We start from the raw sequence: 19,418 nt of genomic DNA on the forward strand, positions 1-19,418 counted from the left end.
GTTTGTTCAGTTCTCTGTTCATTCGCTTCTTCCACGTAAGGGCGAGATATTGTTGCTGAGGCGAGCATATCCAGCAGAGAAATCAGACGGCTGCTCCACTCATTCTCTATTTTCTCCATACTGAGTACTCCGCCATTACTGCTCAGCTCAGGCAATTACTAAAACCTGGGATGGGATGTCACCGGTTTTAGCAACAACCACAGAGAGGTCACTGCCCGAGCGATAATATGTCACGTCCTGTTCCATCCCAGGTTTTACCAACAACCCTCGGCTCACACTCCGGGAGAACTGGTGCATCTGAACTTACTTTCCTTTTCTTATAGTTTTCTTTTCCTTACTTGTTGGTACTGAACCCTCTTTCAATATGGGCTTATAGCCAACGCTCCTCAACAGATCAGAGGTCTCGTACAAGTCCTCAGTAAAATGTGCACAGCAGAGGAGAGACCACTTCGTAGCTGCCCAACGTGCAAAACGCGTCCCAATCTTTGCAGTTTGAACATTCTTGGGCCATGAATGCAACGTAAATCCACCTTCTGTCGTGTTGCTGCACTCGCCAGCAACACGTCTACGTGGCATGGCGATAAATTAGCTCAAAATGGAAGCTCGAAGTTGCAGTCAACTCTGTTTTAGTATAGCGGAAATGGCGATGAGACCGATAGCCTTCCTGCTGTGACGTCACAGATGTCAAGGTCATTCACTCGGACCGCTACCTATATGAATCACTTTAATCGTAAAAATGACAATATTAGATTTATTGTTAACGCTTAAAACTATTCCTGTGCCATTCAAAGAGTGAGGCCATGGTTCTGCGTCTCTCCTTTAAGCTTCCTCTGTATGGAATCAATTTTGTGCCAAAATGTTCATACAGTACTTTTGAAATATCAAACAAAAACGACAAATCAAAATACAAAAAAAAGTCAATTTTTTTTAGACTGGCAAACAAATTATTCGTGTAATCGTGCAAAATATCAGTCTATTACTCTTCAGAAACCTTTTATTTTTGTTCCGCGTCTTTCTCAGTTTTGTTCGACGTAATTTATTTTGGTTGCGATTCCAGCTTTCTCGTTTGTGCTCCCTGAGTTTTGGCACAAACTTCACGTGTGGGTGGGCTGTCCAGGAATGCATTCCCATTGGCTAACTTGTGTTTGACTGACAGCTACGCTCAGCCATTCCCTACTCGGATTCTGGCGGACTGTTTGAGGAGTGAGCGATCCATTGACGGTAAACAAGGATCGAGTGGACTTCGGTGGCGACTATGATATTGAATTTACACTTTGTTGAATTAATTCAATATCATAGTCGCCACTGAAGTCCACTCCATCCTTGTTTACGGTCAATGGATCGGTCACTCGTCAAACAGTGACCGCAACAGCCTCCGGGGGAATGGCTGAGCGTAGCTGTCAGTCAAACACAAGTTAGCCAATGGGAATGTGTTCCTGGACAGCCCGCCCACACGTCAAGTTTGTGCCAAAACTCAGGGAGCGCAAACGAGAGCTGGAATCGCAACCAAAATAAATTACGTCAAACAAAACTGAGAAAGACGCGGAACAAAAATAAAAGGTTTCTGAAGAGTAATAGACTGATATTTTGCACGATTACACGAATAATTTGTTTGCCAGTCTAAAAAAATTGACTCTGTTTTTTTGTATTTTGATTTGTCGTTTTTGTTTGATATTTCAAAAGTATTGTATGAACATTTTGGCACAAAATTGATTCCATACCTCTGTAGAACCCTCGCTGAAAGAGAAATGCTCTCCCTGCCTTAGGGATCTCCATGTACTGTCGTAGAATTTTGAACCCGATCCATGGACTCCAAGACCGACAAACTAAAGGACGCTGTAAGGATCTATTTTCAACCCCCCAATATATTGGTTTGTTTTTATAGGACAAGTCAGAATATTTGACTGACCGTTCAGGATTCTAGTTCTTTCACAATTTCATACCATGCATTTGCAAACATTTTAACATCTTTTCTTAATTTGTCTCAAAGATCTGGAAATCCACATACAATGTCTGCGTCTTGTTCATCCTGCTCCTCCATATTTATGAGTAAAGCTTGGGGGGGAGGACAAAAAAAAAAAAAGAAAAGCAGCATTCTCCCTCAGGCGGTCACATGATCTTTGGTCCAGTTGGTTTGGGAAGCCGTACACATTGCGACCTGAGAACACAACCTTGTCATAGATGAGAAGTTCTTTTTTAGTGCGTATGAGCTATACATCTGGCTTTAGTCCGATGTATCTCTTGCTTTGTCTGCTTTGATATCTGACGCCCTTCAGAGTTTTATTAGGTGGAACTTGACAGGGAGAAAGGAAAGCACCGATGCATTGTTCCTGCTGAGGCTTGTACAGATAGGGTTCTGTCCATTCAGCATAAGTTTCACCGTGCAGGAAGTGTACCTCCGCTCTAGAGCAACTGACAGGAAACCAACGAGGAGCTAAGTCTTCCGACAGACATCCTCATACACTCGGAAAGCAAAGCACCAGAAGCATTTGATGGTCATTCAAGGCTGTGGCCTTTTTACCTTCGCTTGTTATCTCAACAGCCGTGCGTTCTGGAGCCGGTTTACTGTGTGACTAAATCTTGAAGGTATTCGCATTTTGTAGTATTGCTGTTGGGTCAAAAAAAAAAAATCGGCAACTCGAACCCTGAAGCCCGCCCCTTTTACTTGTATTCCCATAAAGGCCAAGCTGATTTCATGTTCAGGATCAGAAGCGCGTGTGTGTGTGTGAGGTAGTGGAAACCTTTTGAGAATGACCGAGATGCTCTGTCTGAACAGCTGTGCCTCTTCCTGTGCAGATGTTGCCAGGGGAACATGGACAGGACATGCTCTAATCTCAGTGCTGACCAGCAGCTCGAGGCCTTTCCTGGGCAGGCCCTTCCTCTGCTGTTTCTTTTGTGTAGTATGTATGAGCACACATGGGTGGAGTGGCTTCTGCCAGGCTGCCTCAGCGTCTAGCCTGTACCGTCCGCGAGTTTCATTCCCAGCCGGCTGCAGTGCTGGGGGACTGATGTGAAGACATGAAGATGCTGAAGATGTTTCCTTCGCGCTTCAGACAGAAATTCACACGGGTAGGCTTTTCACTTTCACACTGAGAGCGCTTTCCTGAACTCTTGATTCCTAGATCCGCTTTAAACCTTACATCTGCTGGGTTCTTCTCGATTGATCTTCTCGGATGAAATATCCATTTCTGAAAAAAACGAGAAGGAGAGAACGGGACTAAGCACAAAGTTAGCAAGAGGGCACTATAGTCGATGCCCCCTCCTCTGGGTAAGTCTGCCTCCGGCGGGATGATGACTTCTATTCTGAGTTGATGTCCACCACAGAGAACCACATCAAAAAACTCCCACGATATGATCTGGACTCGCTTCTGTCTTTTTTTTTTTTTTGCTTCATTTCTTTCACATGCTCGCTCTTAACTTGATGAAAGTTGAACATCGTTGTGGCGCTTGTTGGCATCAAATCCACAGTCTTGGCATCGGTTCTCATGATGGGCACCCAGTAATTAGCAAACGTTCTCTCTCCATCCTGAGCGTTACTGAAGTTCCTTATCAATAGACTTCAGAGAAGATTTACAGTAATGAGATGAGTCAGAAGAGACAGTGGTGTGTGTGTGTGTGTGTGTGTGTGTGTGTGTGTGTCAGACCCTGTGGACAGTGCATCATTATTTGTATCGAGATATTTTGCAAGTGACAGTAATGGAACACTGTGTATGAAGGTTGAATTTTGGGAAATGAATCTGAATTATTACTGAAGAACTCCCCCCCCCCCCCCCCCCCCCCCCAAGTCTGTCAAGTTACTGAGGGTGTCTGGAAATGTCTAAAAATGAGTCCTTGATCCTTCAGTCAAAGTGACGGAGGCGTGGCCTTGGTGACGATGGAGGACTGTCTGTGAGTCCAGGTGAAAGAGGTGTGGCTTTTGTATCGATCGTTCCCAGTATAGAGCGTGCACGTGACGTCACGTGATATTCATTATCCGCCATTTTGGACGGCATGGCCGCGCATAGAACTTAGACGAACCCGTTCTAATTATCAAGTGTGTGGGAGTAGATCTTTCGAGAACGGTTATATCTTATTCAGCATTTGGTGTAATCTTCTAATTCAATACTCCTAGTGCATCTGTTAAGTTGATTTTCGGATTGAATGATAGCTGCATACTTCGAAACTAGACAGTCTGTAACGTTTAAAATGGCTGTGCCTAGCCCTACTACCCTGGCCTAGTCTATGACAATGTTTTATCTTTTTGGCTCATATATGCCTTTGAAAGGCCAATCCATAGTAGGGATGGCGAAAACTAAAAAAAAAAATCTTGACCGACCACCGAGCCTCATTAGCCGGTTAAAGTCGGTTAACCTCATCATCTCATTATCTGTAGCTGCTTTATCCTGTTCTACAGGGTCGCAGGCAAGCTGGAGCCTATCCCAGCTGACTACGGGCGAAAGGCGGGGTACACCCTGGACAAGTCGCCAGGTCATAGACACAGACAACCATTCACACTCACATTCACACCTACGGTCAATTTAGAGTCACCAGTTAACCTAACCTGCATGTCTTTGGACTGTGGGGGAAACCGGAGCACCCGGAGGAAACCCACGGGGACACGGGGAGAACATGCAAACTCTGCACAGAAAGGCCCTCGCCGGCCCCGGGGCTCGAACCCGGACCTTCTTGCTGTGAGGCGACAGCGCTAACCACTACACCACCGTGCCGCCCAGTAGGTTAACCTATGAGTTTAAACAGGGATGCAAACGGCGGATGCCGCCTTTTTCACGGCTGAATCGCGCAGATCCGATTTTTTTTTTTAGGGGGGGCGTTGGAGTGTCTGAATAATTTCATCAGAGTAAATTCTGTATTAAAATTACTAAATAAGCAAACGCATTAGAGTCCATGAAAAATAGGAAGTATGAGAAGAAAACAGTAAATCAGAAAGCTGTCCACGTTTTCGCGGAAGCTGCGCAAATGTGCGCAGCTTTCTGATTTCCTGTTTTTCAGACAAAAACATACATATTTACAACCCTGTCATTATCTGGAACTGAGTTTAAATTTCGAACATTCTTACGATAAAACGTCCTGCATAGTCTATGATAAACGTCTTAATGCCACTTACCCGTGAGGTTATCAAGTAGACATTCTTCTTCGGAACCTTCCAGAGGTATAGTTGAGAGACCTATCCCGCAACAAAATATTTATAAGCTTCCAGGCTCTTGTAAGCTTCGAGGGCTTTGCCAGTGTAACACGATTCACGATTAACGAGAAAATTGTAAATGTCGTGGTAGGCCAGATCGGGCAAATCGCCAGCACCGCAGCTCCGAATTTCCCTGAACAAGGATTGCGGCAAGTTGTACGGATCTGCAATCCCCAACCTGGAACACTTTTCCACGTAACGCTGCCTCACGTCACCTTCAAGATGCTGAACAAACTTAGACAAGTAATCACGCGATGTAGATGGGGTATTTTCCGAATTTTCTTGGGGATTACTCCCTGGATCCATTACGCTCGCGCAAGGTAAACTATCCTGATGCCGTCCAATATGCCGGAGTGGGCGGAGTACACGCGTGCGGGTCACGTGACTCCACATCCTCTATACAGGGTGTGGCTTTTGCATTTCAAAGCCCAGGTAAAGGAGGCGTGGCTTTTGCATTTCAAAGCCCAGGTAAAGCAGGCATGACCTTAGTCCTTGTGACTCAGAGCGAAGGACACATGGCGTCTGTCGCTGTACCTGTCAATCTAAGTGAAGCGTGCGTGGTCTCTGTACGTACTCATCCGAGTAAAGGAGGCGTGGCTTTTGTGAAGGTGTTTTACTCTGTCAGTCCAAGGAAAGAAGGCGTGGCTTTTCTACATGTCGATCTGAATGTAGCATGGCCAGCTTGTCTGTCAAAGTGAAGGAGGCGTGGCCTCTTGGTCTATCACTCCGAGCGATGGTGTCAAAGGCGACCCGACGCTCGACAGAGCGAATACTTTTTTGCTTCAGTATTACTTTTCTTTTATCCATCAGATGTTGATGATGTATGGAATCATTGTGCAAGCAGAGAGACACTCCTCGCTAATCGCTCACTCTGCCATCAGGCCGTGTTACAGGGATCTTTCTGACGTTCAACACATCACCAGAGCGGCTCCATCAAAAACACATCTGCGTTTAATACAGATCGTGCCGAGTGTGAGAGGAGTTTCAGACCACAACCCTGTGAGAGAGGAGTTCCTACAGCATCAGCAGCAGCAGCAGCAGCATCGTCACCCCCATCTTTTATTTATGTACAACCTGAATGACCTTCTGATTCACCCTGAACTGAATATTTATTTATTTATTTATTTATTTATTTCCCCTCTTCATGAGTCACACATCTGACTCCTCCGTCTCTGTCCTCTTCATACACGCAGTTCAGTTTATAAGGTCATGGGTGTGAATGAGCAAATCGCCTGCGAGATGGAAAAACCCCCGTCTCAACAAGCATGCTTTTTCTTTCTTTTTTTTTTTTAAAGAACTATGTCGGCTTTTGTTTCGGTGTGCATACATGTATACAAATGCTTTTTTTTTTTTTGTCGTCTATAGACTGAAAAAACGGAAGCATGCAGACTGTGACCTGAATTGAGAGGGTTTTTTTTTTTTTATAAATACCTCCACTCACTTTTGTGCCTATATTTAGAAACCAAAGTTATGATTCAGACTCTTTTTCCATCAGGGGAAATGTTCCAGAGTGAGCTTACGCTGGAGGCACAGATTATACCACGTGATTCATTGAGCTCATTTATAATTGATTAGTTTAATCGATTGTCCTGTCCTTGGCTCGGAAATGTAGATATAAATTAAGTCTCTCTCTCTCTCTCTCTCTCTCTCTCTCTGTGACGTAAGACATCAAGGAAAAGTAAAGCTTAATCTGAAACCTAGGGGTTCGAAGAATCTCTGCACTAAGACCCCGTCCACACGTAGCCGGGTATCTGCTAAATCGAAGATATTTTTCTACGTTTTGGCCTGTCATCCACATGAAAACGCATCAAAAACGAATATTTAAAAAAAACTCCGGGCAAAGTGAAGATTTTTGAAAACTCCGTGTACGCCTTTTCGTGTAGACAGAGATAACCGGATTTTTAAGTATGTTACCTCGGTTGTTGACAGTTTCGGCGAACACTTCCGCCTTCTTCAAAACAGTCACCAGATGTCGAGTGGTGACGTGCCTTATCAGCTGATGTTACTCTATGGAGGCGTGAACGTCCCGCCCAATTTGACAGGTAGTCCACGCCTCCTGCTGTCAGGTCGCTGGCCCAGGACTGCGCTCCAGGTGTGTGACAGCGCGTATGCTCCGTCATCCCGGTTCATCGTCCTCTGCGCCCACTTACGTATGTTACCTCTGATTAACAACCGAGGTAACATACTTAAAAATACGTGTCTTAAGAAACGAACTTAAAAGAATAGTTATAATTATCAGACATAATGAATTTTCACTACATAGAGATAACCGGAGTTTTGCGTTTTAGAACGTCACAATCCGCGCCAAAAAAATGACAACAAATCTGCCCTGACGTCAAACGTGCGACCTTTGTTTACTGCAGAAGCCAGATTAAGCATGGACAAAGAGTAATAGATCGGAGTAGTGCCTTGAACGCATTAATTATTGTGCAGGTGCTATTTACATGTTTAATTTTAGAAGCCCAACTACTGACAAGATTCCCAATCAACGTTTTCTTGCGTCTTTTGAAGTTTATACTCCAAAATTGTGTTTAGAAGCAATTCTGTCTCCGAGTCTGTCCAGACGAACGAGCTTGGCGCCATGTTTTATGTTTAGGCGGAAGTGACGCCAACAGAGGGCTATTCTGATGTGATTAGGGGGTAGGATTTGGGGAAATAATGCCATCTACAGGTTTGGAATGCTTATGAATGTGATTGAAAACGCAGATGTTCGGTTATGTGTGAAAGGGATTTTTTTCGAAGACGAGGTGGTGTGGATAAAACATTTTTATAAACGGAGAGGGGGGAAATGTTCGGTTTTAAAAATACCCGGCTACGTGTGTACACGGCCTGAGTTTGCTTGTCAAGTTTATTTGTATAGCGCTTTTAATAATAAACATTGTCGCAAAGCAGCTTTACAGAATTTGAACGACTTAAAACATGAGCTAATTTTGTCCCTAATCTATCCCTAATGAGCAAACCTGTGGCGACGGTGGCAAGGAAAAACTCCCTCAGACGACATGAGGAAGAAACCTCGAGAGGAACCAGACTCAAAAGGGAACCCATCCTCATTTGGGCAACAACAGACAACATGACTATAACATTAACAGTTTTAACATGAAGACAGTTTCGTTGATGTTGTAACTCTTCATTGATGGAAACTTGAGTGCAAAACTGTTCATGACAACTGCAGTCCTAAAGTTAGCAAGTCAACTGCAGTCCTCAGCCATAAAAGCATTACTGTAAGAGTCCAGAGCATCTTCCAGGTGTAACTTTCAACTGTCCACATGGGGCCGTCCTCTACAGGAGTGATGCGATGAGACTCCAACTAGACACAGGGCACCAGGATGGATCAGGCAGGTCTGAGGAGCAGAAGAGGTCAGCATCTCGATCCCAGGATTGATATGTAACTCAGGCCCTGTCCACACGGCAACGGATTCAGGTGAATCTGATAAAATTGTTTATCGTTTCGGCCTGGCGTCCACACGGCACCGGCGTTTTGGGTGCCCCAAAACGAAATCTTTTGAGAACGGGTTCCAGAGTGGAAAAATCTGGCAACGGCGCCGTTGCGAAGTCGTCTGGATGCGTAGAACGGATTTGTTTACGATGACGTCACAACCACATGACTGTCAGTGCTTCACGCCGGGTAGAAGTGTAACGAACTCGATGCGAGTTGTCAACAAATCCTATAACTTGGTTCGTGAAACACGCTTACAAAATATTTTCACTGCTTTCCAAAAACAAAAACAATCCCGCCAGCAAAAATAGGGAAAAAAAAAAGGAGCGCTCTCACCTCTTCAGATGTTGGTTTAAGTCCGACAATACATTCCTCAAAAAGGGCGTAGAAGAACAAAGTAATCCATCAACGTGTAGCATTCAATTTATTCCAGACCATTAAAGAATTCTGGAGGATATCGGAATGTTGGCGTACCGGCTTCCATCTACCCCCATTCATTCCTCTTTCCGCGTCTTTCGTTTTACGCTACTGATTAATAATCAAGACTTTATGTGGCTAATGCTACAGAAGAAGGGGTTTATGCGCATGCGTCTACTTCTATTGTTCTGGTGTCTCCGATGGGACCGTCTTACAGCGCACGTAGAGGTGTGGCATGTGTATTGCATCAGTTTCAGCAAGCGTTGCGTTGCCATATGAACCTGATATTTTACTGATCCGTTGCCCATGTGGACGCGATATTTAAAAAAAAAAAAAAATCTCGTTGTCGTGTGGATGTAGCCTCAGAGGGACAGATTTTTTTGGGGAGGTTGTTAGGTATGCCCAATGTCACCTGAATAAGTAGGAACGGTATACATATTGCACGGAGTACAAGCAGGGACTCCGGCAACTAACTATGACAGCATAACTAAAAGGGGAGAGCTTATCTTGCTTCCCTTCTTCACGTATTAGTTCCGCCCCTTTCGCACATGAGGAAAGGACTCGAGCAGATGACGCGACACCAGACAGATTTATTTTTATAAACATCCAGCTGTGATTTACACAACAAACACCCTTGATTATAATTTTACTGCAGTGAGCCCTCGGTTAATCAAGTATGCATACATTTGCTTCGTCATGAAACCAAATATCTAGCCTTGGTTCGATATTTCACTCCGAACACACACTTCAGATAAATGTTTGTTGGAAAGTCTTTTGCTGTTTTATACTTTTTCTGTATGAAAACCATCATAAATCTAACAGCTTCTAAACAGATAAGAGTGAAATTTCATGAAAGCGTGCCGTCCGTCTAAAGTGTCAAATACGATTTCATATATTTCCACAGTCGTAAATGTGGTTTATCAGGGTTTTTAAAGGAAACTGACGTGTAGATCATCATAAAGGAGACGTTAATGCGAGTTTTTCGGAGCTACGTGAAGTGGGCGGAGCTTAAAGCCTTCTTCAGCATTGCTAAGTTTCAGAAAATTCGGAGAAAGAGACACCTTACTGCTGACTTAAGAGTAGACATGCTATAATTTATACAAAAAATTTGTTTTCTACCCGTCATGTCTTGGCACAAATGACGAGCTTTTCGCTCATTTTAGCGAACTTTGGTCCTCGATGTTTGTTTTGCCGTCATGTTTTAATTACTCATTGTGATTAACTTTGCTCATTTCGTTGTTTTTTATTAGTGTGCTTGCTCAAGCACACGGCAAGCACACCTATTGTTGTTGTTAAGTTTAGTTATTCTGCCTTATTCCGACACGTTTTTTGGATCCACTACTCCTCCTAGGGCATTCGACATAGACACTGTTCCAACTCTGAGACGTCTGGCCCGAAGTGGTGTAGTGTGCTTTCTATACAGCTTTTGGATCAACGTGCCCGTTCTTGTCGTTTTTCTTTTGGTTTTTTTCCCATAGAGAATGAATAGGGCTCATGAATCGAATCGTCCTACTCGGACACGCTCCATCGCAGATGCACCAAACCTCATGTGATTTACACATGAGGCCAACTCCCTCGACACATACATGAAATTGGTTCTGACCCGCATTCATATTTTTCCTTTCTTTTTGCTCATCCCTTTTTCCTCCATAGGCTTGCATTGATTTTTGTCCCCATTGAAAATGAATGGTGTTTCAGGAGAAAAACTTTCACTCTCCATCAATTTTTTTAACCAAGTGACCAAACTTCAAGAAACTTCACTTGATGCCTCAGGCCAAGTCCCTGCACAGATCCATCCCCTCATCTGAGACCTGCACTCGTCTTTTCCTTGGTTTTCACGCATCTCTTTTTACCTCCATTGGCTTCCATTGATTTTTGGCCCCATTCAAATGAATGGAGTTTTGCTCAGTAACACTTCACCACACATCCACCAAACTTCATACGGCACCTCAGGCCAAATCACCATCACACACATGATATCGGTTCTGACCCGCACTCGGCTTTGTCTTGCCTTTCATCCGTCCGTTTTTTCTCCATTTTGCCGCTAATCAATGGAAGCTCGACTGAGTCATTCCTCCCTTCCCCCATAGGTGATGATGCATTTGGCAAGGATCTGCTCATTTGAGACTTTGACAGCAAATCAACTTCAACTCAATGGCCACTTTATTAGGAATACTTACACGCGCGCACACGATAGCAATTAGCATATAAGCATTCACGTGTACCATGAACTGTTAGCATGTTATCCATTACGATATCATGCCTGCTCTTGGCTCACGAGTTGTTAGCATGTTCGCCATTACCATGTTATCATGAGAGCGGTTAACATGTTAGGATTAGCATGGTAGCATGCAAAGTTCTCCTGAGCATGTTAGCATGTCACCCTCGGTGTGTTAGCATGCTAAAAGTTAACATACTAGCCTGTTAGCATGATAGCTGTCAGCATATTAGCCTTTAAGTGTTAGAATTTTAACAAATAGCATGTTATCTATTAGCATGTTAGCATTAACATGTTAGTATGCTAGTTGTTAGCATGTTGGCATGCTAGCTTTTAGCATGATTGCTGTTCTGCTACAGCTCAGCAAGCACACTTTGCATTTTCTCTGCGGAAATGCAGTCTAGTTGACCTCATAATTCCTCTGAACAGACACGAACTGAAACGTCATGTAAATACGACGGCGCATGATCGATTTCCAAGTCACGAGCTGGATTATACAGGGTCAGGTTCATAAACGTTCCAGTATTATTATACACGCAGCTCAATAGTTTCTTTTGGTTATTTTTAAATTAGTCATTTGCGTAGATTTTCTTTTGTCTTGGAGGATTCTACCTACGCCGCCTTCTTTCTGTTTTTGTAAGGGTTTTTTTTTCCCCCCTCTCCTACTCAGAAACCAGACAGGGTGTGAACTTTTGAGCTCGGCTATATTTAATATGTTGTAATTAAATATAATTATATATAATGATACAATACAGTGAGCTATAAATTCATAAAAAAATTCCAAAGTCAAAAAAGGGCATGACACATCCCATCTCATCTCATCTCATTATCTCTAGCCGCTTTATCCTTCTACAGGGTCGCAGGCGAGCTGGAGCCTATCCCAGCTGACTACGGGCGAAAGGCGGGGTACACCCTGGACAAGTCGCCAGGTCATCACAGGGCTGACACATAGACACAGACAACCATTCACACTCACATTCACACCTACGGTCAATTTAGAGTCACCAGTTAACCTAACCTGCATGTCTTTGGACTGTGGGGGAAACCGGAGCACCCGGAGGAAACCCACGCGGACACGGGGAGAACATGCAAACTCCGCACAGAAAGGCCCTCGCTGGCCCCGGGGCTCGAACCCAGGACCTTCTTGCTGTGAGGCGACAGCGCTAACCACTACACCACCGTGCCGCCCGGCATGACACATATTATTTTTAATTTAGTAACGGATAAAGCAACGAACCACAAAGTAAAGACTGAAGAAGCATGCAGCATGTGTTAATATGGACAGCTACAGTGCTGTGCAAAAGTATTGGCACCCTTTGTTATAGATTTCTATTTTATGACTTCTACATTACTGAGTCAAAACATTTTAGAGTCCAAATGTATTTTTTTTTTTTTTTCTCAGCACAAAATTAAATGTTACAAGAAAAATAATGTTTGTATCCGAGCAGCATATTACCACTTTTCAGATTAAAAAAGAAAACATAATCAAGGCTGCTGGGTTTTGGTGTAAAATGAAGCGAGTGTGACCAAGTGTCCAGAAGAACTGTGGCTGGTTCTGTAAGATGCTCAGTAAAACCTACAGCTTGTTTAGCAGACGCTATTATCCAGAGCAACTTACAACATACCCAGAGCAGCCTGGTCCAGGGAATCGAACCGGCAACCTTTTCATCCCAAAGCTGCTTCTCGAACCATTAGGCCATGACTTCCCCTACAGCTCATTTCCTTAAAGCAAAGGGTCGTCTTGTCTCTCACCAAATATTGACTTTTTCGTTTATTATGGCTTTCCATCTCATCTCATCATCTCTAGCCGCTTTATCCTGTTCTACAGGGTCGCAGGCGAGCTGGAGCCTATCCCAGCTGACTACGGGCGAAAGGCGGGGTACACCCTGGACAAGTCGCCAGGTCATCACAGGGCTGATACATAGACACAGACAACCATTCACATTCACACCTACGGTCAATTTAGAGTCACCAGTTAACCTAACCTGCATGTCTTTGGACTGTGGGGGAAACCGGAGCACCCGGAGGAAACCCACGCGGACACGGGGAGAACATGCAAACTCCACACAGAAAGGCCCTCGCCGGCCCCGGGGCTCGAACCCGGACCTTCTTGCTGTGAGGCGACAGCGCTAACCACTACACCACCGTGCCACCTATGGCTTACCAATTACTGTTTAAAAAAAAAAATACTATAATGTTGAAACATTTCATTATTATTTTTTTAAGCTGTTTTTGATCGACAGCATTTCTTTACATGTGCCTAAGACTTTTGCACAGGACTATAAATTTGTTTTAAAAAATTTTTTCTACAACTTTTTGTCCTTTTATTCCTCACTTTGATCGATCTGAAAATTCTGGAGTGCTGAAAAGAATATTGGCAGGGTTTTTGGATAATATTATTATAGATAATAATAAGAATAATGATGGAACATCTTTTGTATAAGGCTTTGGAATAAAACTTGTAAGAAATTTCAAGGTAATAAACAAAATCCATGAACGCATTAGTTTGGCTCTCCTTCAGTTCCAAAGCGCAGACGTGTCCCTCGGGTGTCTGGACGTGTGAACTCCGGGTCAGGGTCGGAATGTCCGATCCATACTGCTGTTCTGCTTCGAGGGGTTTTACTTATAGACGAGTGGAAACCTGTCAACGCCTTTACACAGACTGACCTTTCCAGAGAAGCGTAACTGGAGCCCAGGAGGCCTCACAGCTGTTCCGGTGTGTTGCATAACTCCACATCTCTCTCTCACACACACACACACGCAAAACCCATGTCCGTACTATCCTCTCGGAGTTCTCTTGCAAAAACATGCAGCTTGTCGTGCTTTCCGTGTAAGAAAACATCCCGCCTGCTACAAAGCGCCGACACTGGAGTGTCTTTTACCCCTTTTCCACCAAATCAGTTCCAGGGCTGGTTCGGGGCCGGTGCTGGTGCTGGTTCACAACTCGTTCAACTTGCGAGCCAGCTGAGAACCAGTTTGCTTTTCCATAGCTCACGGTGCTAAGGGAAGACACGTCATTACGTCGCTGTATACGTCATTACGTCGCTGTATACGTCAGTTACGTCGCTACGTTTGCATAAACCTTGGCGCGAATATCAAAGCAAAAACAACGCGGAAGAAGCAGCAGCAGCAACAATAATAAATGACTTCGCGTTTGTACAGCTGCTGCTTCTCGCTGCTTAAAAATGGCGATCTTTCGCGGTCTTGTTATTGTTGTCGGTCTTAACAACTCCGCCCCCCCGCTGACGTAAGCGGTTCTTTCCTCTGGCCCAGCAGAGAGTTGGTGCTAGCCTGGAACCGGTTTTTCTGGCCCAGAGCCAGTTCTTTGTCAGTGGAAACAGAAAACCCGGTTCCAAACTAAGCACTGGCCCCGAACCAGCCCTGGAACTGATTTGGTGGAAAAGGGGCATTTCTGTAAATCGTAATAAACATCCACTTACCGGAAACTTCTGATCTCTTTTTCTTCTCATTAAAATGAAAGTTCAGCCTGTTTTAATCCGTCTGAGATTATACAGGACGCTCCTTGTGTTAGTCGTTACTATAGAAACGATAACGTCAGGGTGCTGCAAGGATAACTGTATTAGCTAAGCAAATCAAAGCTCGAGTGCTGCCTCGTCTGAGGTTTCAGTTTAAATTGGTGACTCTAATATAATGCAATATAATATACCATGCAGTGCCAGTCAAAAGTTTGTACACCCTTACTCGTCATTCATGGGGTTTTCTGTATTCCGAAATGTATTTTCTACATCGTAGAACAATACTGAAGATGGTAAAAGTATGACATAACCTCTAGAAGATGTATGGAATTATGTGGTAAACAAAAAAGTGTTCAAAAGAAAATGTTACACTACGTTCACACTGCAGGCTGAAGTGACTCAAATCCGATCTTTTCGCCCATATGTGACCTGTATCCGATCTTTTATTGACAATATGAACGACACAGATCCGATTTTTTCAAATCCGACCCAGGCCGTTTGGATATGTGGTCCTAATTCCGATTCCTATCCGCTCTTTTCATATGCGACTTCAGTCTGAACCGCCAGGTCGCATTCATCCGACTTACACGTCATCAACAAGCCACAAACGTCACTATTCTGCGCTGAAGTAGGCGGCGGGTCTCTCAAAAAAAGTTACAACAACGTGGCTTTGATGTTCCTTTGAACGGAGGTTGCGGTCACTACCCTGCAGAACGCCTGAGCCGAAACCCTTGCCCTCTTCCTTCTCAACCTCCTCCTTAACATCAGGCTATTGTGCATGTTCTGGCTCCGTCGCAACAACAACTGCATCATCGCCAGGTACTCCATGCTGGCTACTGTCATACACAGGAAACTTTAGGTTACTTCCGTAAACACTGGCCATGCTCACTGCGTGTGACGTCATCGTATCCTGCAATGCGCATGCGGAACACTTTTAGGTTGCTTTTTGTTCATACTGAGGATCACATACAAGTCGCATATATTTGTTAATGTGAATGACCTCACAAAAAAATCGGATTTCACAAAAAAATCGGAATTGAGCATTAAGCCTTGCAGTGTGAACGCAGTGTTAGATATTTTAGATTCTTCAGCGTATCCAGCGTTTACCTTGATGACGCTTTGTACACTATTGTTGGGTTTCACGTGACGTCACATCCGCATCATTAGTTATTTAGCTGGTGGTCTACCAAAGCTCAGTTGACAAAGCGTTTGTACGGAGAAGGTGCATTGCTCGCATGAAAAATGCCTTACGCTTGCATTGTTTTAGGTTGTTCAAACCGTGAAAGTGATAAAAGTTTCTTCAGGGTTCCCCGTGAACTAATAATAAAAAGGGTGAACGAACAGGATTTCACAAAAAGACGTGGAGAAAGGTGGCTTTTGAACCTCTCAGTAAAATCAAAGGGAGCCGAGTCGAAGCATGCTCGAGTTTGCAGTGGTCACTTGGTGAAAGGTTTGTATTTCCCTCTCAGTGTTTTCCAAGTACTTTTCTTGCTATGTGCCGTTATTTTACGGTACTTTTTTAGTCCCGAAGTGCTAAAGTCCCCAGCTGTTTCTTTGTTTACTCCTCACAAAGTCCATACGGTATGCATGAAGGTCGCGACAAAATTCTTCCCCAGCCGTACAGTTACAATGCACCGTGACCACTTCTCCGTCTTATTTAACTAATGGCCCTTTTCCACTACCCTTTTTCAGCTCACTTCAGCCCAACACGGCTCACGTTTCGACTACCTCAGAGCGGCGCGACTGGGCTCGCTTCAGCCTTACTCGGCACCCAAAACTCGCACGGTTTTGGAGTGGGGCTGAAGTGAGCCAAACCGAGCTGAGTGAGGCTGGGGGCGTGAGGAGACACTCCCCTATGCACTGATTGGTGAGGAGGAGTGTCCTCACACGCCCACACACGCCCCGCGAGCACGCTGGGATCTGTAAACCCGGAAGAAGCAGAATTATGAAGCCTTATGCGCCTCGCCTCATCTATACGCTCTTGCCAGTATCTGTTGGCGTTGTCGGTGACAACAAGCCACAGCACCAAGACCAGCAACACTAACGACTCCATGTCCTCCAGGTTTATTGTTTACTATTCGGGTCGTGAGACTACCGCTTAAAAGCTCACTGATGTCACTGTTTGCGCCGCCTAACGACATCACGTGACGTCCACCCACTTTCGCTAACTCCACCCAATGTGTCCACCCACTTCCAGCCAGCACGGTTCAGCGCGGTTGTAGTCGAAATGCAACTCCAACAGCCCCGCTCAGCCCGACTCAGCACGGCACGGCTCAGCCCGACTCAGCCGCGTTTGTAGTGGAAAAGCGGCATAAGATCCAGGTCTTTAAAGGGGTTTCTGATGATCTTTGTGAATGATTTAGCTGAGAGATAAGAGCCAACACAAGTGAGAATCAAGCAAACTGTTGTTTGTTTACACTTCAACTTGCAGCGCTTCGTTGTAAAGACGCGAACGAAAAGCTTAAAAAAAAAACACACTTACACGGGCAAAAACGATACAGGATTCATTGGGCAGCAACTTGATGCTGAGGTCCTTTACCCAGCCACATACAAAAAAGTTGTAAGCCTCCATACTCTTCCACGCTTTCATCTGTTTTGCGGTGTAGAAGGACGTCTGCAACACCAGATAGTTGGAGATGTCGGGGAACTCGACTGAAGGGTCGTTTTCCAGATCGTATGACAAATCCTTCTTTCCCAGACTGTAGGGGTCGATTCCATTGCACACAGCAATCTTCTGAATATATCTAAAGCCAGCAGTGGCTTCTAGATTACGAGCGTACTCTGATAAGTTATCGCTAGTTGTTTGCACTACGGCAGCCGTTTAGACCACCAGCTATTTCACTTCAAACTGCTAAGAAAAGTCACGTGACTGAAACCCAGCAATATTGGCATTATCTTAACCAGCTTCATGAGGTCGTCACCTGGAACGCCTTTCAATTAACAGGTGTGCCTCGTCAGAAGTTAATTAGTGGATGAGTTTCTTGCCTTATTAATGCGTTTGAGATCAAACAAAGAGTAAATAATAATACAGTAAATAGTCCTGTTCCACACCTGCAGTAATCCATATTATGTCAAGAACCGCTCAGCTAAGTAAAGAGAAACGACATCATTACTTTTAATTAATAAAAATAAAGAAAAAACATGGAATTAGAAGGTGTGTGTGAAACTTTTGCTGGTACCGTCAGACAAGCCAGTTAGTTACATTAATGCTACTACTTCTTTTGGCTGCTCCCGATTAGGGGTCGCCACAGCGGATCTTTCGTCTCCATTGCTCCCTGTCTTCCGCATCCTTCTCCAGGGTTTTTTCTAGAAAAATTTAGTATGAGGGCGCTCACCGTGGCGAGGGAGCGAAGCAGGTGGGGGGGAGGAGATGGTGCCGGTTGTCCCCCCCGCCGTGTAAAGCCTTTGAAAAATGCTCCAATGGGACATTCTGAGGCTATCTGAGAGGGAAATTGTAACAAATTGTCTGTCAACATTGAAAAAGAAAGAAGTAATCTTCTTCTGCCCCGGACAGTCTTTGGCTTTCTTCCGTTTCGTGCCGCGGGATGACATCTTTAAATGCCCAAGTGTCAACAAAAACAACTCGCGAACTACTTCTGTCAAAAGCTCCCGCGCCGGTGGGTGAAAGGTCATTCAGTCTCGAGAAATCTCGCTCTACAAGTCAGCTGACCTTGTATGTAACCCATGTCAAATCTCGCGAGAGCAGCCGCGACAAGTAAACAACTAAACAACATGGCGCCTCAGTCTGGAAAACGCCAATTCGGATTGTTTTTGCACCGTCTGGCGGTGTATCTACTATGATTGGAATATTTTTTGAGCAATTATAACGTATTTGATGATCAGACACATTGTCACGTAGTGTTGCTGGGATGTTTTCACGGAGTCGGTAAGGGGGCGCACGCCGAGAGTAAGAGGGCGCAGCGCCCCTGTTCCCCCGTTTAGACGAAAGCCTGCTTCTCTACCACACCTGCCACTTTCATGTCCTCTCTCACCACATCCATGTATCTCCTCTTTGGCCTTCCTCGTTTTCGTTTGCCTGGCAGCTCCATCCTCAACATTCCCCTTCCCACATGCTCTGCATCTCTTCTCAGGATGTGCCCATACCATCCCAGTCTCATCTCTCTTTGCTTCATTCCCAAGCTCTCCACATGTGCTGTCCCTCTGATGTGCTCATTCCTTATCCTGTCCAACCTCCCATCGCAAACCTTAACATCCTCAACTCCGCCACCTCCAACTTTGCCTCCTGTCTGTTAGTTACGTTAATACAGGAGTGTGAATTGCCAGCGAGAGTCATGTCGCCTCTGATGCTCCTTTTCCACCAACAGGGAACGGGTTCTTGATCTGGTTCCATTCAGGATTCTTTCAACCTTGGTGCCAGTTAGCGACCTGGTCCACATTTTCACCAGTTTTGATTAGAACAATGGTAATGTATCATGAACAGAGGGCGAGTAACCAGTAGTCACAAGATGGCGGAGTGCATCGACTACCTGCGAGTTTTTTGTTCTGTTTTTGTTCCTTTTTTTTTTTTCTGAACATGTTTCCTTTTCCGTTGCGTTCCGCTTTGATACACCCACTGATGTCGTGACGGTTCATGCTGGAAAAACCAGCTATGTTTTGGTTCCAACTAGGAACCAACTTTTTCAGGTTCTGGACTCATTTTTGGTCGAAATGCTCTGAAAGGTTCAAAAT

The 19,418-nt window shown here is 44.7% G+C and overlaps 1 protein-coding gene across 3 annotated transcripts in view; it reads left to right on the plus strand.

The window, feature by feature from the left end:
* Window positions 1–19,418, plus strand: part of rps6ka3b (ribosomal protein S6 kinase, polypeptide 3b) — a 104,593-nt gene that overhangs the window by 39,509 nt on the left and 45,666 nt on the right. The window contains exon 1 of one of the 3 annotated variants that reach the window (XM_060899790.1): window positions 2,966–3,069. The exons of the other annotated variants lie outside the window; for them this stretch is intronic. Within the exon in view, the coding sequence (XP_060755773.1) occupies window positions 3,019–3,069 (51 nt within the window). The 5' untranslated portion in view covers window positions 2,966–3,018. Of the gene's footprint in view, window positions 1–2,965; window positions 3,070–19,418 lie in introns of those variants that run through there. 3 annotated transcript variants of the gene reach the window in all.

Source organism: Neoarius graeffei, chromosome 19 (assembly GCF_027579695.1).
Source record: "Neoarius graeffei isolate fNeoGra1 chromosome 19, fNeoGra1.pri, whole genome shotgun sequence".
NCBI classification, from domain to species: Eukaryota; Metazoa; Chordata; class Actinopteri; order Siluriformes; family Ariidae; genus Neoarius; species Neoarius graeffei.